At 34.2% G+C, this 22374-nt stretch overlaps 3 protein-coding genes, 1 long non-coding RNA gene and 1 other non-coding gene across 9 annotated transcripts; 3 read left to right on the top strand and 2 right to left on the bottom strand.

The window, feature by feature from the left end:
- Nucleotides 1-209: 209 nt before the first annotated feature.
- Nucleotides 210-7062, bottom strand: LOC111480861. Its single transcript, XR_002717940.1, has 3 exons — nucleotides 6992-7062; nucleotides 6856-6858; nucleotides 210-220 (listed from the first exon to the last, which is right to left on the bottom strand). It is a non-coding gene; the product is annotated as an uncharacterized LOC111480861 (long non-coding RNA).
- Nucleotides 1778-3083, bottom strand: LOC111480858 (bZIP transcription factor 11-like). Its single transcript, XM_023126064.1, has 2 exons — nucleotides 2630-3083; nucleotides 1778-2597 (listed from the first exon to the last, which is right to left on the bottom strand). The coding sequence occupies exon 2, from the start codon at nucleotides 2551-2553 to the stop codon at nucleotides 2011-2013; it is 543 nt and encodes a 180-aa protein (XP_022981832.1). The 5' UTR covers nucleotides 2554-2597; nucleotides 2630-3083; the 3' UTR covers nucleotides 1778-2010.
- LOC111480852 (AP-4 complex subunit mu-like) lies at nucleotides 6996-13850 on the top strand. 2 transcript variants are annotated; one of them, XM_023126050.1, is made up of 14 exons: nucleotides 6996-7166; nucleotides 7453-7547; nucleotides 8181-8384; nucleotides 8547-8663; nucleotides 8750-8878; nucleotides 9743-9869; nucleotides 10635-10738; nucleotides 10816-10920; nucleotides 10995-11089; nucleotides 11263-11350; nucleotides 12010-12070; nucleotides 12150-12223; nucleotides 12303-12403; nucleotides 13414-13850. In XM_023126050.1, exons 1-13 carry the CDS (start codon nucleotides 7109-7111, stop codon nucleotides 12399-12401), a joined length of 1356 nt encoding a protein of 451 aa, XP_022981818.1. In that variant the 5' UTR covers nucleotides 6996-7108; the 3' UTR covers nucleotides 12402-12403; nucleotides 13414-13850. The 2 variants fall into 2 exon arrangements, with proteins under 2 accessions (XP_022981818.1, XP_022981817.1); XM_023126049.1 differs by lacking the exon at nucleotides 13414-13850 and having other exon boundaries at nucleotides 6997-7166; nucleotides 12303-12747.
- LOC111481334 lies at nucleotides 10452-10574 on the top strand. Its single transcript, XR_002718048.1, has one exon. It is a non-coding gene; the product is annotated as a U6atac minor spliceosomal RNA (small nuclear RNA).
- Nucleotides 13851-18636: 4786 nt separating the features above from the next.
- On the top strand, nucleotides 18637-21606 carry LOC111480855 (transcription factor bHLH110-like). 4 transcript variants are annotated; one of them, XM_023126054.1, is made up of 7 exons: nucleotides 18637-19018; nucleotides 19291-19890; nucleotides 20102-20239; nucleotides 20332-20397; nucleotides 20918-20983; nucleotides 21072-21131; nucleotides 21222-21606. In XM_023126054.1, the coding sequence occupies exons 1-7, from the start codon at nucleotides 18866-18868 to the stop codon at nucleotides 21372-21374; spliced, it is 1236 nt and encodes a 411-aa protein (XP_022981822.1). In that variant the 5' UTR covers nucleotides 18637-18865; the 3' UTR covers nucleotides 21375-21606. The 4 variants fall into 4 exon arrangements, with proteins under 4 accessions (XP_022981822.1, XP_022981825.1, XP_022981827.1 ...); XM_023126057.1 differs by having other exon boundaries at nucleotides 18638-19018; nucleotides 19297-19890; XM_023126059.1 differs by having other exon boundaries at nucleotides 18643-19017; nucleotides 19361-19890.
- Nucleotides 21607-22374: the final 768 nt, after the last annotated feature.

Here is a 22374-nt window from a genome sequence, read left to right as displayed (position 1 = left end):
ATAATATCTATTAGCAGTAGCCGAGACGTTACAAGTTACAAATAGTATTACAGCTAGTCACTAGGCGATACGTTAACGTTAACGAGGATGTAATGGATTGTGAGATCCACAAAACTAAATCTCTAAAAAAAGATAATAAGGAGAAAAGTTTGATGGTTTATCCTTTCACTTTTCATTTATTGCTTCTTGTAGTTTCATTAAAATTGACAGCAGAGTAGATCTCAGTAAAAACATTTACTTTATTAATTCGAAGATGAATTATTATTTCTAAATTTCATCAAATCTATTTGCAATACTTCTGGTTAATTATAATTATTATTGTACTATTGTTTCAATAATCGACCATTAACGAATGATGTTATACCACAAAAAAAAAAAAAAAAAAAAAGATTGATTTGATTTGATGTGAATAAAATAAATTTTAAGAGGGAGACACACACAAATTAATGTGTGTGGTAATGGGCAGTGATGGTCATAGAAGAACGTGGAAATATGCGAATCAGATAGGACAAACCTTAATGTTTCAAATATTTATTTAAGGTTTTGTTTGTGTTTGGTTACTGCTGCCATGTGAGACGTAAGGGTAGTTCATGGATTTCCCATTATTATACTCTTTCTTAATAGTGCTTTTGCTTTATGTAGAGTGTACTTTACTCCCATTTATTTGTATTATTAACCGCGAGAATTCACCTCGGTATAAGGAAATCGTTTTATAAATATGTGGAAATCTCTATTAGCGGTGAGCTTAGGTCATTACAAATGATATCAAAACCAAGTCACCTAACTGATGCATTTTTAAAAATTGCTATACATATCGGGTCAAAGTGGACAACATCTATAAACTTTTTTCATTTTATTATATAAAAAAAGATCATAAAATAATTTGTTTACCCTAGAATAGAATCAAAAGATCCTGTTGCTAGTAAAAAAAAAAAAAATTATGATGTCTTTTCTACAATGTTAGAAGCTCGAGTATTTCATCCGTTGTTGAACTAAAATTTTTTTTAATAGGATTTTGCTCGTTCTCTTGACAACTTGCCTCTCCGAGCATTGCCTAGTAAATTTTTCCTCTGCTATGTTAAGATACTATTTATATCAACTCCTCTTTTTAAAAACATAATATCTATATCGAAATAATTTATGTTTACCCTTTTTTCTCGAGTTCTCCGAATGAAAATCTCTATTTTTTGGGGGGTATCCAGATTAATATTATCAATTAGAATAATTTATGGTTTTCTCGGTTGTACTAATAAAATGAAGTAAGTCCAAATACATCGAACCATTGCAATATTTAATGTATTTGTCCAGTGTACGTATTTGAATATAATCAAATATTATAAAAGTAGATGTCTTTATAAATTCTTCTGACTCGTTTTTAAAATTAATATAGTTTTTTTTTTTTTATAATTTTATAAGTATTGGTTATGATAAGAGTATTTGCGAATAAAGTGAGTGACCGAAAGACACAAAGCTTCGTTCTCTTATCTTCATCTTATTATTTTAATCATATCTTAATTAAGATTAGGTCCATAATTAAATCAAACCATTTAAAATATTATAAAATTGAAAAGAAATGATAGGACTAAAATAATTATATTTTCCATGCCGTAGGGAAAAGGAGAGAAAAAGGAAATATTTATTATATTATATGATGAGTATTATAATAACAAAGGAGGAGGGGGGGGGGGGGCCTTGAAATGCATCAAAAGCCCCATTACATCATACTGAAAACGACCCATTCCCCAATGGAAACAAAATCCAAGAAACCAGTTTACGCTTTTTTTGGTTGCTTTTCCCCAACTTTCAAAATGTGTTCTTCAATCATATTGATTTTCTTCCACCAGCGTCACGATCATATTAATAACAAAACTAATATCTATATATATATATATATAAATATATTACAATTTTAATTCCTGATTAACCGATCTAATCCCATCCACCAACACAGAGCGCAAACGAGATTAGATTAGGATTAAACTAAAACCCTTCCCTAAATCAATGATGAGTTCAGCAGTGAAGCACGTGATGATCAGCAGAAGCCACAATGGGGGGTTGCTGGCTTAGAAACGAGTTGAGGAATGATGGGTTACGATCAAAATCAAAATCAAAATCATAATTATAATCATAATCATCAAAGTTTTGAAGAAAAATATGTTGTTCTTCATCTTTGTCGTTGTCGTTGTCGTTGTCGTTGTTGTTGATGTGAGATAAGATCCGGTTTAGGGAGTCTAATCTATGAGTAAGTTCCAGAATCTGAGCTCTCAAAACAGAGTTTTCAGCTTCAACGTTGAGAAAAAGATGGTTTGTGAGATTAATTCTGGAAATCATTTGGCTTTTATTTTCCCTCAATTGGCCCACCTGCGCCATCAGCCCGTCCAAGTGCTGCTGTTTTCGCATCCTCGACCGCCGCGCCGATTCCCGGTTCGATTGCATTCTCCTTCTTTTTCTTTGGTCCATCAATTGCCTCAGCTCCTCTTCCGAACCAGAGCTCTGGTTCTGAACCCCAATCTGAGATATCGAACCTGAAGAATTCCCACTACAACACCCCATAATATAAATAACTATTATATATATATATATATATATATATATATATATATATATAGAGAGAGAGAGAGAGAGAGAGAGAGAGAGAGAGAGAGGGGGGGGTGTTCTATATTTACAGTTGATAGACCCAGAAGCGAAATTCAGGGAGATTTTGATTTTTTTTTTTTTTTTTTGAGGGAATATATATATATATATATATTAGAGTGGGAGTGAGGGGAAACGGTTCATGAGAAGACGTAGAACCAGTGGAGGAATACAACGGAGAAAGACTGAACTAAGTGGGTGCGCCGGCGGAGAGACGAGCTTATGGTGAAACCGGAACGGAGGATTTCACTGAGAACCGGAGACATCAATCTCAAGCGTTAACGACACGGTTTCTAGCATCTATATTAAGAGATATGGAACAGATTAAATCTCTCGGGGACGGCGGAGAGGGAGAGGGAGAGGGAGAGAGAGAGTACGGGAGACGGCGGAGAGATGGAGGGAGGAGAGGGGAGAAGGAAGAAGGGAAGGGATTTTGAGAGTGGCGAGAAGGCAATATATAGAATAATGAAGGGGTGGAAAAGAGAAGGAAAGGAAAAATGAAGGGTGGAAATGAAAAGGTGAAAGTGAGAGGGGGCATCGGAATCGAAGCAAGAGTAGTACAGATGGATCGCTCACAACCGTCCAATTCCAGCTGGGGGTGCACCCCACTCGCTTTCTACCTCAATCCATCAATAAAATTAAAAATATTACCATTTTTGTCTATTTAATTTATAAAATATTATAATTTATTTAAAACATTTTAACTACTTCAATAATTAATAATAATAATAATAATAATAATAATTTGATGCGCAAGTTGATGCCATGCATTTTAAACTATAAATTTTAGCCTTCCAATCTATATTTTGTTCGAATATTCTACTTTATTGAGTTAATTGTCCTCATCCCAGACGTTAAAACATAAAGATACCATGATTTTAATTTTTTAAATATAATTATTGACATTATTTTTTTAAATAAAAAATTATTTAAGTTATGGGTAAATTATAGTTTCGGTTTTTACCGCACCGGCGAGCCCGAAAACTTTACGCCGGGAGCCTGATTGCTCTTTAGTTGCGATGCCGACACGTGGCACCCAAAAGCAGGGCGAGGGAATGGTTGAAGGGTACTATCGTCTTTTTAAACTAAATTCCACTTTTGTCCTTAACAGTTAGTCCGCCTCAGCCTATCACATTCCGCTACTTCAATTATGGCGTTGTTTATTTTTTATTTTTTGAAAATCTTCGGGCATTAAACTTGGAAGGCAAATATTTGACACGTGTCCAAATCTTCCACAATTAACATTAAAATATAATCCAAGAATTTAAAAGTTTTCTATTTTAGTGTTTGATTAGAAATTTTAAACTAATAATTTTATGAATTCAAATTCTAAATTTTGATAAATAAAATTCTTCATTACTTTCAATTGATTTCATTATTATATAAAGAAATTATTACCTAATTTATAAGAAAGATAAAAAATGATGATAATATCTACTAGCGCTGTATAGTTCGACTATTACAAACATTCTAACCATTCAATCTATAAGAAAAAATAAAACATCTAACTACCAATAACATCAATATCAGACTATTGCTTAGGTTGACAAATCGTTTTCATTATTAATAGAACGTTCGGTACCTAAAATCTTTTCTTGGCTGGTTTGGGATTACATATTTTTACACTTAAAATCGCAAAAAGGCCAAAAATATTAATGGTGGTGTAATTAATCTCATTAGGAGCTTAAAATGGGAACAAATCATAGTGAGGGAAAATAAAAAGAACGTGTAAAATGACTAGCCATGATTCAATAAAAGAGCAAAAGCTAAACATCAAAACACCAAAACAATATCACTAAACAAGGTTGATGTCTTTAATGCTTTTTGATTTGGACGAAAGACCTAATTCCTTTTAACTTATTAGTGCATTTATTCATTTATTTCCCATTCACTTGCATAAGAAACCATCTCAAAATAGTAAGCTAAAAGTGTGTGATTTCGGTCCGTTGGAGAGAATAATAGACGCATTTTAAACTCGTGAGGCTAATGACGATACATAACGGGCTAAAACAAACAATATCAACTAGAGAAAGACATGGACTGTTAATGTGAGGATGACGACGATATATAACGAGCAAAAGCGGACAATATCTGGAGTGTTGTAAAACTAATGAATATTGGGTGCGTCACGGAAACATCATTTTAGGAATCGAAAGAATTCAATTTTTGTGAAACTTGGAAGTAGGCATAGGCTTCACCACATAAACAACAAAACCCTAAAAAGATGAAAAGAGGGAAAAGAGGAATGCAATAGCTTTCGGCATTCACCAACTTGCACTCCCTCCCATCAAACTTTGATGTCTTTGGTGCCGCTTAGCAACAAATGGGTCCTAAGCTTAAAGGTTGATGGACAATAAAAGAGTACCAGAGGCTGTGTTATTCATCCATTTTTGGGGAGAGAAAATGAAAGGAGCAAAGTTTTGAAAGTGCATATGGATGAAGAGCATTATTGCATTAAAATTTTAGCCCTAAGAGGTAAAAGGAAAACCCATATCTTTCTTGATTTAGACACAATTCTGAAGTGGTATAAAAAAACAAATAATAAAGGGTTTTACATACATTTCTTCATACATTTAATATGGGTTTCCAAAACACACAAACCTTGCCTCAATTATTGCAATGGGATGCTGAAAGTTTAGGTGGTGGTTGCATCTTTTCTTCAAATTTGATTATTGAATCACTGCAACAACTCTTAAAAAAGAGGGGGTTTCCCCACTATCTATATCACCAAATGTGGGTAACAAGTATGCATTTGTTGTATATAAAAGCTAAAAAGATAGTGGTAGAGGACAAGGCAAAGGGGTCACAGGCTTTAAAACTTGTTTCTCTTATGGGACACTGACCCAACCTTAATCACTCTCCACTCTCCACTGCCATAAACAACTCGACAAATCTCCCTACATACCTCACCCCTCCTCTTTTTGCTTATGTTGAGTATCAACATTATCCGAGCTTGATTGAACTGTTGTAAATGATATTAGAGTCACACCCAGAGCGTCAGTGAAAACACTAAAATCAATCACGTAAAGGAGGTGCAGATTGAATTTGGCATGGTAGCAATCCCAAGGGTGGAAGCTGCCGGTGGAATTGTAATTTTTAGAGACCGTGCAAAGGGATTGAGAAGGACGCAGATATTTGAGTTAATTAACGAGGATCTTATTTGTAGCTGTAAAAAAGTATATTCTTCTTTTACTGCTTAAAATTAACCCCGTTGAAGTAAAAAATAATTTAACAACTAAGGAGAGTTGGGTGGCCCGCCGATATTCCTCGACGATTTGGCCTTGTTCTCTTCTGCTTTGTTGTTTTTCACTTAACTCGTCACCTTCCACCCGATGGCTCTGTTATTCTTAGTACTCTACTCTCCTCCCTCTTGCACCATACACGTGTCATTCACTTATTTTACTTTTTTTTTCCTTTTTTTTTTTTAAATTTAGAATCCAAAAAATGAATGGGTAACATGATAATCCATCTAAATATAGATTAATATAATTAAATATTACATTTTTTAAAAAAAGAAACCAGTGGAATTCACCCATGCATTTTGCAAGCCCAAGCCCAGCTATGGCAAAAAGAAAGCTGGGCGTCCATGTGGGTCAAAACGTACAGTACCTTAGAAAGGAAGCAAAATATCCACCGAGGTACACTTCCAAGAATGTGCTCTCACCTCATGCTTTTGCAAAAGTCGGTCACTGTGCCGTCCAACCAACAATCTCACCATCCCATCTCTCTTCGACACCTAACTTTGACGCTAGCACACCCGTTGATGTCTAGTTTTGATATTATTTGTAACCGTTTCAACTCAAGATAAATTTCTACGCTCTTATAAAAAAAAATATTTTGTTATTCTCTAACCGACGTGTATTTTAAATTTATATGCTTTCAAGATTTGTTCCCCGGAATCCAAAATTTGCTTTGCAACTTGTTTTATTTTTGGTTCAAAAGGAGTTTGACATTCCCATTTTCAATCAATAATTTAAAATTTATTTATTATTAATTAAAAAAAAAAAAAAAAGACCCTACATGATATCCCTTTCTCATTGGGTTGTAGGATGCTAAAAAGGTCCAAAATAGTCAAATATATATATATTTTTTTTCTTCTAGTGGGGCGGTAGATTTGAGTATTATATTGCAATATTATTATTTTAAATATAAACGGCACCGTTTTGGCAAACTTTCCATGGTAAGTTTGGGGGTTGTACTTCTACCAACGGTTCAGTTCACGGGCTCACGGTTCAAAATGGGCCAGGAAGATGGGGCTTAAAATTGTCAGCCCAATTTTGTGTTTTCACTCACGTGATTGTCTCGTGATGTATACCGACGTGGCAAACAGCTAGCAGGTCTGAGTTTACTTTCTTACCGAGGGAGTTCTTTGGGGAGTCTCCCATCCGATTGAGTTCCTTCGCGCGCTGTTGTGTCTGCTAATCGGAGACGATACTGATTTTTATAAGCTTGATACGGTTGCTCAGGTCTGGCAATGATTTCGCAGTTCTTCGTGCTCTCGCAGAGAGGCGACAACATTGTATTCCGAGATTGTAATTTTCTTTCCAGATCTGATGTGTTTTTGTTGTCTTCCCTTTCCGTTCTCTGAATTGCATCGGTTCTCGTTTCAATTTTCGTACTGTTTTCTTTCACGTAATCTATTCTGAATCAGAATGGCGTGACGGCTTAGGAAACATAAAACTTGTAATTTGCTGTATTGAACTGTCGTAGCAATCGGAAATTAGTGCTACTTCAGCTTATGAGCATGAAATTAGTCTCCAATTTGATACGACGAATAAAATTCTTCCATATGTCGTGGTTATTGTTAAATGTATGCAGATCGTGGCGAAGTACCGAAAGGAAGTGCTGAGATCTTTTTCCGAAAAGTAAAATTCTGGAAGGAAGACGGAGAAGGAGATGCGCCGCCTGTCTTTGTAGGTATTTTCATGTGTTGACTGCGTGGTAGTCTACTGGCATATTGTCTTCTGCATGCTCACTGGATTGTTAGAATTTCGACTGCAGATCCAAATTAAAAGCGATTTTTAGACTTATTTTTATGAGTTCTTCAATAGGCAGTCGTGTTCCCTACTTTCTGCATCGTAGTTAGTATGCAATCTACGGTATCTTCGTGCATTTGTTCCCTGCATTCCACCAGGTTTTGTTATAGGCTATTCGCCGTGTCTCTCAGATGAGGCATTAATTACGATTTATGCTAAAATGATTCTTTGATACCATTTTAGGATTTTTTTTCTTTTAATATGCAGTAATGTCCTTTACCTACTGTTTATGGCGATTTCAAAAGTATGATATCTTTTCATCTTTCCTGCATTCCATCAGCTTGTGCAGGACACAGGCTTTGTGTGTCGGAATAGGAAAATGAGTGCAATGTATGCTGAAATAATTGTTATAACAAACGCAATAGTTTTATGCATGACAATATTGGATTATGTGTTAATCGGTGTCATTTTTTGATTTCTCTTCTCAACGAGAGATTTTGATCATATGGTTTCTTTCTCATATATTTTAATTTTTACATTTCTTTTGGTGTCATTTTCCCTTGGCTGCAGAATTTGGATGGCGTAAACTACTTTCACGTGAAGGTTGTAGGACTCTTATTTGTTGCGACAACAAGGATTAATGCATCACCTTCTCTTGTTCTTGAACTTCTTCAAAGAATTGCACGTGTTATCAAAGATTACCTTGGGGTTCTCAATGAAGATTCCCTCAGGAAAAACTTTGTTCTTGTGTATGAGTTGCTGGATGAAGTTATTGTAAGTTTGTTATTCTTTCCCTATCCCTTTTCAGGATTTAATGAATCAACTGCTCGATTTGCTCTACCTTATTGTGCCGCAAATCATATATTTTAAGCCTAGTGGTTAAGTTTTTCTTTTAAAAGCCTCATGATCTGTTATATGGTTTTCAATTGGAATTAGGATTTTGGTTATGTACAAACAACATCAACTGAGGTTCTGAAGTCATATGTATTTAATGAGCCAATTGTGGTTGATGCTGCACGTTTGCCTCCCCTTGGTCCGGCTTCCATTTTTGTGGTATTTCCTTTACAATGCAACAATCCTTTTCAAATTTTATGCTTTAAATGTTTCTTGAGTGGACTTTCTTTACTTGTCTCTTGAAGCAAGGGAGCAAACGGATGCCAGGTACGGCTGTCACCAAGTCTGTGGTTGGAAATGAGCCTGGAGGTAGAAATAGAGAGGAGATTTTTGTTGACATAATCGAGAAGATTAGTGTTACATTCAGCTCAAGTGTGAGTATTTTTTTTGTTATTTCTGTACATCTCCAGTCATTCTTCTTTGTTATCTTCAATTCGGTTAAATTTATCAGAGAATTCACATGAAATTTTTTAATGTGCATAACGCGGAGCTGTTGACTGGTATTTAAAATTTTTTATGCATCAGCTTTTGATGCCTGCTTAGTTTTGACTTCTGGAATTGGAATGAGCAAGGAGACTTTTTTCATGTGGTTTTCTCTATCTCATGTACAAAGTAAATATTAGAAAGACAATCCTTCATTTTTCTCGACTATTCATTGCCTTCTCCAAATTTTTGGGTGAATAAAAGATACACCCTTCATAATAACTGAGTACATCTTTGGTGGCCCCTGCTTGGACTTAAATGATTTGGTTTGCATGGAGGAGTAAGTCAGTAGTTGGTTAGTTTACCTTGATAGAGCAGTTGTCAGCACAAGGTGTCAGTGATTGAGGCAGACTATTATTACTTTTTAAAACTTAGGTGTGGGAGTCGATAGAAACGCATTGGGAGAATTCAAGAATTCCATGATTTCATTGTAAACTTTCTGAACTAATAGAAATGTTTTGTGAGCCTTATTGTTTTACTCATTCATTGATGAGATGAGAACTACATGTTTGGAGAAAATGAGAGAGAAGACAACTTCTGAGAATTGATATTCCTTAACTTGAATTTGGTGACTACAATCTTCTTTGATGCATCTTGTTAGATGGTATCATGCTTTTAGCTTATAATTCTACAATTGGCAAGCATCTCATCATATTAGGATAAGGGAAATTATCTAACAACTATAACTCATGCTAAATGTATATATATTTTTTGGGTCGATGTTTTCATAATGAATCATTTTATGTTGACTACAGGGTTATATACTTACTTCAGAGATTGATGGTACCATTCAAATGAAGAGCTATCTTACCGGTAACCCAGAAATTCGACTTGCTCTTAATGAGGACTTGAGCATTGGAAGAGGTGGAAGGTCAATCTACGGTAAGGTTCTGCATATTTATTGATTCTGTATTCTGTTAGGGCATATTTATTGGTTCTGCATATTTATTGATTATTGGTTCTGTAAGGTTCTCAGGAGCTAGAAAAAACAAATGGTTGAATTATTTTTTTTTTATTGTGAAAGTTCTATACCCTTTGTTTGTTAATAATAAAGGTAAATTCTATCATCTTCTATGGGTTTTCTTTATTGTTTGTGCTTCTATATGTGTATATGGTTTTGTGTGTGAGTTTTTAATATGATTTGCTCTCCCGTCATTGTATTCTATCTACACAAAGATATATGATGGATGATTATAAGAGTTGTATAAATTACCGTCTCCATATGTGTATATGGTTTTATGTGTGTGTTTTTAATATGATTTGCTCTCCTGTCATCGTATTCTATCTACACAAAGATATATGATGGATGATTATAGGAGTTGTATAAATTACCGTCTCCATATTTCAATTTAAGACTTCTTTTAGTTATTGATATTTTAAGTGACTGATGCCTATTTGCACCAAAACTTTATAATTTTCTTCTATAGAAATAGCAAATTAAGTCGATAAAGGCTTTTTATCTTTGTGTTCAATTAAAGGAGACATGGTTGGTATCTCCCCTGACGGGGTTGGGAACTGTCCTTCCCTTCTAACACACACAGATAAAGTTTATATCTATTTTGTATATTTATTTTGTTTGATTGTTTTCTATTTTCTCAACCTATTACATTTCCCTTGGACTCATCCAGCTTCAACCTCTGGTGACAGATTATAGCAGTTCATCTGGTGGAGGGACAGTCATCCTTGATGATTGTAATTTTCATGAATCTGTGCATCTTGATAATTTTGATTCGGACAGAACTTTGGTCTTGGTTAGTAAAAAAGGACGCAAGTTATTTGCTTGAGTTTTCTTGTGAATTGTGACTCATTCTTGATTCTATTTTAAAAGGTACCACCAGAAGGTGAATTTCCTGTCATGAATTATAGAATGACTCAGGAATTCAAGCCTCCCTTTCGTATTAATGCCTTAATTGAAGAAGCAGGCCCCCTTAAGGTTGAAATAACTTCCTTCCTGTATGTTAACATTCTTTTTGAATTTTGTTATTGAAAGGACTGTTTAATTTTCAGGCTGAAGTAATTCTTAAAGTTCGTGCTGAATTTGCCTCAAGCATCACAGCAAACACGGTTATGGTTCAGATGCCACTGCCAACTTTCACGACAAGGTGTGTGTAGTGTAGCATAGAAAAAGGTCATTCGTAAATGGTTGTCATTTTTGGGTTGGGTTGGGTTTGGTTTGGTTTGGTTTGGTTTGGTTTGGCTTGAACTCATTTCTTAGAGCTTAGTCGTATAATCTCCTCCGTTGCTTTAATCATTCTTCTATTTATGACATTTTCAGAGTCAGCTTTGAGTTGGAACCTGGAGCAGTAGGAAATACAACTGATTTTAAAGAAGCGACCAAGAGGCTTGAATGGGGTTTGAAGAAGGCAAGACACTTCCTATAAACTTCCTCTTAAATGAGCTCTGTTTATCAATAATTTTCAAGAGCATGAGTGGCAAGTTACTCTGTGCATATGATTTGTCTCTTTACTTCCTTTACTTAATTAAGGAATTATCATTTTATACACTAGTCAACTAAGACTTTGTAAGTTAGCTCCTTTCCTAGAATTACTTATTTTTATGGCTTGTCTAATGCATGTGCCGATTGTAGAGCCTTTACATAACCCTTTTGGAATACTAGGGTATTTCCCTCTTCCTTTTCATTAATTCAAAAAAATTATTGTTTCCTTTAAAAAAAAATGTTTTAACTGAAGGTGTTAGGTATCAAGTCTACATTATTTGGTTATCGACAAGCCAAAGAGAGCTATGAGCTCAATTACGCTCACTAGGCTAATTTGGAAGGATCACCTTCTCTCCCTTTTCAAAAACCCTCACAATTTCTCCTTGCCTCACTCGTGCATCACTTCCCCCATACCAAATACCCTGGAGAATCCAACATAACTAACTTCCCTTTCTTTTACCCTTTTCACTATTACTCTCATTTTCTCCCTAACTATTGGGAGCATTACAGAATGCCAATCTCGTGTTGTCTTGTCATTAGATGTCTGCATTAATCTTATTGTTACTAATAGGCGTTACATGGCAGATTGTTGGTGGATCTGAACATACTTTGCGTGCAAGGCTCACATTTTCACAAGAATCACATGGTAAATTTTGTACATTGACGAACAAGATATTTTTCTTAGGAAATAAATATATGAATTAAAAATATATTTTCTATGGCAGGAAACATCGTGAAAGAATCTGGACCTGTTAGTATGACCTTCACAATTCCAATGTACAACGCTTCAAAGCTCCAGGCATGTTATCTGAACAGAATCGAGCTATCTCCTTTGATAATCGATTATAAGATGCTAACATCTTCCCTTTTACTTGCAGGTTAAGTACTTGCAGATTGCAAAGAAGTCTAACACCTATAATCCGTATAGGTGGGTGAGATATGTGACACAGGCAAATTCATACGTCGCTCGATTGTGAATGTAAACTTCCTCGATCTTCATTCTCTTATTTACTATTTTGACCTGCACTGTCAGTAAATACTTGTCGTGAATTTGGTTATCTGAGGCTGTGTTAGTGCATATGCGAACCCTTTTTTTTTATTTTTTTTTATCCTTTTGTAGAGTATGAGTATGAATACTCACACCCATCAAATGCATCTCAGGATAACTGTAGTTACAATGTTCATAGTGGAATGCTTAAAGTTATCAATACTGCACTGTAAAATAATACATTAAGCCTGAGTGGCTCCATATTCTGAGTAGTAGGACATGTCGGTGCTCTGGAATTTACTTTGATATATTTGATTTGAACTTTTGAACTTGCTGATGATCAAGTATTAGAATATTAAGTTTTGAGTTTCCAGTTTTATAGTTCTCGACTTCAAAGTCTATTTGCTTGATTTATGCAAATATTTGAGTTCATACGTGGGAGTTTGTTGAGAATATGTTAAATATATTGAATGGAGTTTTAATTATTGGTTCAACTTTAATAGTAAGAAGCAATTGAAGAAGATATTAGAATAGTGAAAGGAATAGTGGCAAATTAAGAGCTTGTTTGGATTGTCTTTTAGTTTAAGCGTTTTTCAAAAAGATATTTTTTTAAGCATTTCTTATATAAAATTTAGGTGCTCGTATGTTTAGAAATATTCAACATTTTTTTCATAAACACGAGTCTTCAATTTGTTCCATAACTAAAGTGTTTTTGCTTATGTTATGAATTAGTTCATATTTGTACGAAGGGAATTAAATGTCTATACCATTTGGTTAGCGTATGAATGGAAGAACGTATCTCGGGGTTAGTACCATATAAGAAAATATTGAATGATGGTGCATTTTGAATAGAGCCCATGATTTTATCTTTTATTTCCTCTGATAAGGCAATTCACTTTGAATAAATGTCGATTAGAAATGATATAAAGGATATGCAATTGGTGAAGTGATGCGGAATGTTGTATGCTTTGTCTTAAATTTTGTGTTGTAAATTTGGACAGGAACACACCTGATATTCATATTACAACAAGGTAAAACTTGTTTGAAAGAACAAGAACGTGGTCTACAAGAAAAATCTGCAGACATCTGTTGCTTGCCACAATAGATTATGATACTTAGCGACAGTTTAGAAATTTGAAAATTCCCAAGTTTTAGATTCAGTCGTACTTGCGTAGAGTGTTTGTATAACCTTTTAATTAGAGTTTTCTCGATTACTTTTTGGATTAGGATAAAAGATGATCAAAATTAAATTAGACCAGGATAACAAGGATCAAGACTCGTTCGGTTTGTGCCTCCAACAAAGAAACGTAGGCCTTGACCCAAGTTTCCTTCTCTCCTTTGTTTAGTGGTTTAGTTTCCTTCATGCTTCAATCAGCTTTATTTCGTGATGGATGTTTTTTATCCTTATTTGATCCTCCTCGACTTTTTGTGTTGGATATTTTATCCTTATTTGATCCGGTCTTTTATATTTGTCCTCATAGTCTAATTTCACCTCTACCATTTCTCCCTTTCTCTGCTTAAGGATGCATGGTTTGATCTTTAATATTATAAACTAATTGCATGGGATCCAATTTAAGAGTAATCTTATCAATTTTAGTTAAAGAGACATTTTTATTTGGTTTTATGATATTCTTGTCTAGAAAGATAAAAAGATCAAACTTTTTTAGAGTTAAATATGATATTCTAAGGTAATCCTTGAATTATTTCTAGGATTGTCATCCAAGGATGATTATGGTCTGATTTAGAATCTCTTATAAATTTGTAAACTTATCACTTTTCTAAAGAAAATTTCAAGGCTCCACGGTGGTCGTTAGACTATCCTTGATATCAAACCCCATAGGGGCAATCCTAGTCTTCTAGGGTGTGCACTTTTGCTTTAGATTTGTGAATTTACAGAAAAGGCTACTCCTTAAGGACTTTTTGCCCAATTTATCTTTTCCTTCGGCCCTAATACATCCCTAGATTAGGTATTAACCTAGTTTCTCTTCATTTTCAGCTAGGAATGTGCTTATATGAAAATTTTCTTAAGAGTATACTGTGTCGTTCTTGGATTTGGACTTTGAAATGGAAAATCAATCATTGCATCAAGAGAACTTGTCCGATTAAGAAACAGCGCTTTGTTAGTGTTGGGCCCTAGACGTGATCTAGAATCGGCCTTTCGGCCCACAAATGAAGAAAACAGGCTTTGTTTTATTATAGGCCCAAAAATAAATAAACTCATACATAAATGGTCATGTCAGTGGATGGAACGTGCAAGTGTACGCCTCTTTGCCAAGGATTGTTTTCAAAGCGTATGAAGGTCTGCAATTCTATCAACATAAGGGTAACCATTATATCATTAAAAAAAAAAAAAAACTACGAAATATGACAAAAATATCACCCAAATATCAATAAAAATTTTCATAAAATTGAAACAACACCAAGAACCTTCCTCACAGTATTTATATTTTCACTAGAAACTTTCTCACGCAATTATTTATTTAATTATTAGTATGTGCTTCGAGTATGATCTTAGAAATTGAAATATAACTTGCTAATAATTGCAGTCGTGAAATTAAGGAGTTTGTTCTTTGGAAGATATCTAGTAATTGGTGATTCAAAAGGTACGAATTTCATAATAACCTTTTCCCCTGTATGTAGTAAAGAAAACCTAAAAGGGTACCTAATATCTTTAATAGGTATTTCATTTAGAATTTCAAAGATCCTTCTTCTTAACCTATAGAAATAATTAATTGAAAATGAAAAGACAGTTGGGAGGGAATCTTGAGAAGTGGTAATCTTTTTGGGTAAAAAAATAAGGTTGAGAGAGTTTTATATTTCAATCCCTGTATAAATATCGCATTCACCTTGTTCTATTTGCAAAATTTGAGTGAAATTGAGATACCCAATTAAAAGAAGCAATCTTATCTTTGAAGGAAAAATTGCCCAACTTGATTGTAATGATCAATTAAACCCAAACCGACCTTATCTTTAAAGTTTGTCTATTAATGCACATAAAGATAAGTTGGAGAAGAGAATTGGATCCAACCATTTTTATTTAGGAAAAAAAGACAAATGAATGAACCAAAAATTTAAAAGGTCAACTTGTTTAATATATAAATGGAAAAATGGGAAAACAATATAATTTAATGTATGTATTTATTTATTTTTTAATAATTAAGGTTGGAAAAAAGACAAAGCTTGTGTTCATAGATGCGCCCTTTATTCTCTATATATGTCTGTTGGGGTGTACCGCACCATTGGAGATTTGTTTTTTAAGAACCACTATTTCTTTTAACTCTTCTGCCATTAATTATTTAAATTATTATTATTATTATTATTATTATTATTATTATTATTATTATTATTATTCATCTATTTGATATTTGTGTAATGTATAGCTCAAAAATAATATATTGTTTGTTTGGATCTATAAAATAGTGTAAAAAGAAGGGAAGAGGAGGGTATGGGTATGGCCCCTAAGCATTTAAATATTTATTTAGAAAGCAAATATTCTCTTGTTCCAATGTTTTGTCTTCTTCTAAAAAAACCCACCTTTAAATCTCTTACTTTAAACCCTTCTTTTAAGGGTTGTGCCCCAAAAACACTGAAAAACCACATCTTTATTTTTTTTTTTTTATTACATTCTAATTGGAACATTATTAATTAGCTACCTAGCCTTGTCAACGACTTAACCATTATTAACTCCCAACTTATTAGTTAATTAAATCATTTTCCTTTCAATTTCTTTCTTTAGATCCTTCAACTTTTAATTACTTTTTTTCTTCTCCCAATTTTAACATTTTAAACTCAAACAATCTAATCATTATCTCTTAACTGGTTCATAATCTCAAACCCACCTTTACCTTTAATAAATATTGTCTCATTTGATTCGTTACGTGTCATTGTTAATCTTAAAATGTGTATGTTAAAAGATAAATACTTTGTTCTCTACTCTAATCTAATATGAGATCTTGCGCTTATAAAAAAAAAGAAAGAGGTATCTAAAAGCTGGGCGGGAGAGAAAGGTTAATGAGTAAAAAGAGAGAGAGGTAGAGATTTGTTGGGAGGGAAAAGTTACCATTTTCAAAACCCTAAAATGCAAAGTTACTTTTTACTGTTACTTTACTGCTTTGAGAGGGATTCAAATGACATGTTTTTTTTACTCAAAATTGACTATTTTTACCTCTTTGATCAATTTTATTGGACAACAGTTTGATCCATTATGTTGGCATTAAACCACCATTATTTTGAGGGGAGGAATCTTTCCAGTACATCAGATCTCAAAGTTTTTAATGCTTATTTAATTACGTTAATATATGTCTACAAATACATCAAACTTTAGTGCTAAGATATAAGAAAAAGGGCAAAAAAGTAAAAAAGATGTCTATAAAAAGAAGAAAAGCTTTAAAGAATAAAAAGTTATATAAAAAATAATATTATTATAATGAATTTAAGAGTATTAATGTACAAAATGTGGAGATATATACATATATATTTATATTTATATATATTTATAGAGAGAGAGAGAGAGAGAGGAGTTGCCCATACTCTGATCCATCAACTTTTTAGTCTGATTTGATTCTTAGTGGGCCTATCAAATTATTATGCCTCTTTTTCTTTCCTTCTTAATTAAATTATTTATCCTTTAATTATTAAACACCTTTTGCTAAGCTATTCTTATGATAGAAGTTGAATTTTGGGCATAAATAAATATAAATACGGTAACACTCGAGTAAATGAATGGTACATTAATAAATTGGGATCATATTTAAATGAAAGCAATTTTGATGTTAGGACGTGTAATGACCCAGATCCACCACTAGCAAATATTGTCCTTTTTGGACTTTCCCATTCGGGCTTCCCCTCAAGGCTTTAAAACGCGTCTACTAGGGGGAGGTTTCCACACCCTTAGGGTAATTTGTTCTCCTCCCCAATCAATGTGGGACATCACAATCCACCTCCCTTTGGATCCAGCCTCCTTGCTGGCACTAATTCCTTTCTCCAATCGATGTGGGACTACCACCAAATCCACTCCCCTTTAGGACCCAACATCCTTACTAGCACACCGCCTCGTGTCTACCCCTTTTTGGGGAACAGCGAAAAGACTGGCTCTGATACCATTTGTAACGGCCCAAATCCACCGCTAGCAGATATCATGTGAATGGAGATACCTTTCCTAGATTAATCGGAAATAATTTAATTCAAAGTGATCTATTTTTATGAATATGTTACACACTAAATTAAAGACAAATAATATATCGCTTATTTTATGCCATATATATAATAATATATTGTTGGAGGATAGAAAGTACTCAAATATGCTGCTTCCCACTTAGGTGGAATGGCATAACATCATAATCAAAGTTTTGAAGCCGAAGAGGGTCTTTGTCCATGGCCCTCATACCCCCACCAACTCAAATACCTTACATTTCTTATATATATATATAGATATAAATAAATAATATTAATGAAGAAATTTGCTCTCCTCTCTCGTCTTTATATGAGTAGAGATTAGGGTTTAGGAGGCATGTTGGTATTATACCGAGTTGGGATTGATATTACCCCTAGGTTGGACCCTTGGCCATAATAGACTTGGTCGGCTTTGGCCCAATGATAGTGTTGGTCCCTTGCTAAGATTGCTTTTGGAAGGACCTCGATTCTAAGCTTAACTTTATTTATAACCATATATATTGTTTATGTGTTCAATTATAAAACTAAAAAAAGTTAACGCTTCTCTTAATTACTCAAATTAAAGTTAAAAATATGGTTATATGAGAATTTGTTTTTAAGATATTTATTTTGGGCCTTCAAGACTAGACTTTGCACGTGGTGGAGGGTTGGTGGTAGAGAACCACTTTTAATGCATGCTACTAACAATCATGACCATGGGACACTCTCTACAGACCTTTATGGATGATTAAATTATGTCACATAATTCCCAATCTTCAACTTCGAAGGTCCACAATTTTTATGATTGAAATATGATAATTATATAATCTCAAGCCCTTCAATTATATTTTTTTAAAAAAAAATTAAGTTAAATTTAGAAGTGATATCAAAGGAAGTAACGAATTAGAAAAGCCTTGGGATCGAAGGAAGCAGGTGGGCTTGTTAATGATATCAGAGAGGAAGTAATGATGGTGGTGTAATTGTAGATATATAATTTGAAAAAGTGGTAATAAAAATAAAGAGAGAAAGAAAGAAAGAAAGAGAGAGGGAAAAAGAATAAATAATTAAAGAGAGTCAGAGGGGTATGGGGATGAATAACCCCACGCTCTCTTCTTTCTTTCTTTCTTTCTTTCTTTCTTTTCAAGGCGGTCGGGAGCAAACTTAAAAGGAGGAAACAAAGGCAATTTGGACAAAAGTGAGGGGTCAAAATGCAAAATATGATGCTTTGGTTGTGTTACCTGGGAATGTGGCTCACTAGTTAGAACAAATATTTATTACTCATCAACTTCACTCCTTGTGTTTATGGAGTCTACGGCTGACCTCCATCAGCTTCAAGACCAGCTTCTTGTTCCTCCTCCTCCTCCCTCGTCGCCACTGTCGTCGCCTTCTTCGCCCATCGTTCCATCTTGTTTTTCCCTTCCAAGCACCCATGGCTGGACTCCCCATATCTCTTTGTAAGTTCTCTCTCGAATATTATATAGAGAGCTAAACTATGCTCGAATTGGATTTAGTTATATGTTATGAATTTAATTTGGGTGAGGCCCCTTTAAAGTTTAAGGGCTAGGGATTGATTTACTTATATGGTTTTTAATATCAATAATTGAGACATTTGGGACATACCCAAGACCCCATTTGATTGCTATAATTATGGAAGTAAATTAGGGTTTGTAATTTGGAAGATTTTGGTGTTGTGTTGTGGCAGGAATAATAATAATAATAATAATAATAATAATAATAATAATAATAGTTGCAACTACAACTCAAGAATATTCAATGGATTGAGTTGTTCAGTTCCAGTAAGATCAGATTGTGGGGTGAAAAATACGAACAGTTCAATGCTTCTTCAAGATTTGGGGTTTGAATGGAATGGCGTGAGTTCTTCAGGGAGCTTCTTCTCTCAGTTTCTCCATGCTGGTGGAAAGATCAAAGAAGAAATGTTGAACACTCCTTCTACAAATCAAGATTTCCATCCTTTTCCTTCTACAAATCACGTCAAGAATAATGATTCCGATCTGAATGATCCCAGCCACAAGCTCTTCATCAAAACCCTGATTTCATCCGGCTCTCAAATCAACGGCGGTGATCATATCCAACCTGGACAATTCTTCAACATGATTTACCCAAGTATTAATGTCTCTGATTGGAACCTCTCATCTCCTCCGCCGCTGCCCTTCTCAAATTCCTTAGATTTGAACTTACAAACGCCGCCAGATTTGTTCCACTCACAAGATAGCTTCGCTATGTTTAAACAAACTCTCTCTGATTTTCACGATCAGATCCATCCGCCGGCGGCGGCGGCGGCGATTCTCCCATGCAGTTCAAGTAAGGTGAGTTTTTTTTGTTTTTTTTATAATTATTTTTTTGAGAGGTGTCTTTATGCAGATGGAAGGTACTTTCAGCTTTATACATTTGTAATTGTAAATGCATCTGCTTTCTCAGTCAACACAACTTTTTTTTTTCTTTTTTTCTTTTCCAACTTTGTTTTCCATCTCCCTTAAACACCGATTCCTCTTCCCTCTACTTTTTGGATTCTTAAAGATGACAACACCCTTCAGCGCTGAACTAACTGAACCAGAACGACCTTGTACCTGCATCCAACCAACGCTCAATCAACCATCTCCTCCTCCTCTTAAGAAATCGCGATTGGACTCACGCGCTTCTTGCCCTCCATTCAAGGTTTTGTTTCAACCCTTCGTTTACTATTATTATTAACTTCATTTAAAGTATATTCAGTATTTTCAGTGCTTGGCTTTTCTTTTTCTTCGCAGGTTAGAAAAGAGAAACTAGGTGATAGAATTGCTGCCCTCCAACAATTGGTCGCACCCTTTGGCAAGGTAACTCTAAAGTTCCCCACTTTTATAACTTTTTTTCCGTCCCTTTATGAAATAAATCCACAAATTAAGACATATATCACCGTATAATAAAAAAATGTTTGCCAAGTTTGAACCCATAATTTGAATTCTAATAAATGATATAATATTGGAGAAATTATGAGTTAATGCCGACCTTATCTATTAGGGGTGAACTTCTGATATTACAAATGGTATTAGAGCACAACACTCCATATCCATGCCAACAAGAATGCTAGGTCCCGTAACAGATGCCTTCTATTCTAAAAATAGTAAGACTGATGGGTAGAGAATTGGAGTATGTTAGACAATTAAAAGTTTAATAATATTAAGAATAAGTCTGAATGATTTGACCCATTGGGATTTCTGGAAGACCACCCCTAGATACGTTGTAGTAGAGTTGTAGTTAGCTCTTTTTAGGGTTGGATGCCTGTTTTGTTTGTTTGTTTGTTGTTCCTTAAAGAACATAGGTTTTAGAATGACGTGTAATGCTGATGTGTTGCAGACAGACACAGCATCTGTGTTAATGGAGGCCATTGGATACATAAAATTCCTTCAAAATCAAGTCGAGGTACTTCTTTTTCCCCTCCTTTTACTTCCTAATTTCCTGCCCGTTTGAATCATGTCGTTTCAAAGAAACTAACCCTTTAAAACTGCAGACGTTGAGCGTTCCATACATGAAGCCCTCCTGCAACAGAACCACTAGGCCGACATATCGGGTAAAAATAAAGAAATAAACACTAAAAATATGATTTTCTTTTCTCTGAATTTAATTTGTGTATTATTATTATTATTCTTATATATTTCAGAGTTCGGTGGAAGGTGGACATGAAGGGCAGCTAGATCGAGATCTCAGAAGTAGAGGGCTGTGCTTGGTTCCATTGGGATGCTTGTCTTACGTGACCGGCGACGGCGGCGGAATTTGGACGCCACCGGGTTTTAATGGAGGAACTTCTAGATAAACATAATTAAAGATATTAATTCGAATGAGTTTAAGAATGGTTCTCTAATTAAGGACTAAGTTTATATGAATTAATGGAGCAAATTTGGTCAGTCTGTTTAAACCAATGGAGAGATACAGAAATGGACCAAGTTTGATCCATTAATATTAATCATTTCATGTACTGTTAATCATCCCTGGGATCCAGCTTCACATTCTTGTTTAACCCTTAATTTACCTTCTTTTTGTGCCTATAAAATTTCTTCAAAATTTAATTTAATTGGATAGTAAAATTTGAAGTTATTAACATTAATGTCAAGATTTTATATTAATAATGAGGTGTTTAATTTTTATAAAATAATAAATAAATTGATTAAAATAGTTGTCTTGATTTAATAAATAAATATATATATGTTTATTGTAATTATGTAAGAATTGTGAAGATCTAGAAATTGAAACGTGATACATAATATGTAAGTTGATATTTAAATTAAGACCACCTTTTAAAATATATATTTAGCTTGTAATATAAATAATATCAAGTAATTTTCAAAATTAGTATATAATATCCTCGACATATATGCGGAGGGGATGATTTATCCCAACCGTCAATTCTTAAATGTCACACCCACTGAGGTGTCATGGCGGAAGTCTTTGAGACTAGATATTTTATGGGGAAATGGAATATAGAACTGATATTTTCACCCCGATGGCCTTATCCAATGACGTTTCAGGACGATTGTAAGACACGTGGCGCTGATCAGAACCCTTTGATCTGTTCCGCCGCCATCGACAATAAAGAGTATTTTATTTATGATGGAAGCTGAATGCTGGGTGACGATCACAGACCCAATTTTTATCCGTCTCCTTTCAAAATGTCACAAACACCCTCCAACATATACTCTAATTTATTTGCCTTCTCGGATTATTTTATTATTTTAAATAAATTTAGGTTGATTAACAAATTTAATCTAATCTTGAGCATTTATCAAACGATTAATACAAAACCACCTTATTTTCAT

The sequence above is a fragment of the Cucurbita maxima genome, unplaced genomic scaffold (genome assembly GCF_002738345.1).
Source record: "Cucurbita maxima cultivar Rimu unplaced genomic scaffold, Cmax_1.0 Cma_Scf00006, whole genome shotgun sequence".
Classification (NCBI taxonomy): domain Eukaryota; kingdom Viridiplantae; phylum Streptophyta; class Magnoliopsida; order Cucurbitales; family Cucurbitaceae; genus Cucurbita; species Cucurbita maxima.
The sequence above is the reverse complement of the archived record's forward strand: the minus strand, read 5'-3'. Positions and strand labels throughout refer to the sequence as shown.

What these genes read in the sequence shown, in the direction of transcription:
- LOC111480852 (XM_023126050.1), top strand. Translation starts at nt 7,109, where the DNA reads ATGATTTCGCAGTTCTTCGTGCTCTCGCAGAGAGGCGACAACATTGTA. An exon ending in AGTTGCTGGATGAAGTTATT is followed by an intron (nt 8,385 to 8,546) that starts GTAAGTTTGTTA and finishes AATTGGAATTAG; the next exon opens with GATTTTGGTTATGTACAAAC. An exon ending in AGGTGGAAGGTCAATCTACG is followed by an intron (nt 9,870 to 10,634) that starts GTAAGGTTCTGC and finishes CTCTGGTGACAG; the next exon opens with ATTATAGCAGTTCATCTGGT.
- LOC111480855 (XM_023126054.1), top strand. Translation starts at nt 18,866, where the DNA reads ATGGAGTCTACGGCTGACCTCCATCAGCTTCAAGACCAGCTTCTTGTT. An exon ending in GGACTCCCCATATCTCTTTG is followed by an intron (nt 19,019 to 19,290) that starts TAAGTTCTCTCT and finishes AATAATAATAAT; the next exon opens with AATAATAATAATAATAATAG. An exon ending in CTTCTTGCCCTCCATTCAAG is followed by an intron (nt 20,240 to 20,331) that starts GTTTTGTTTCAA and finishes TTTTCTTCGCAG; the next exon opens with GTTAGAAAAGAGAAACTAGG.
- LOC111480858 (XM_023126064.1), bottom strand. Translation starts at nt 2,553, where the DNA reads ATGGGGTGTTGTAGTGGGAATTCTTCAGGTTCGATATCTCAGATTGGG.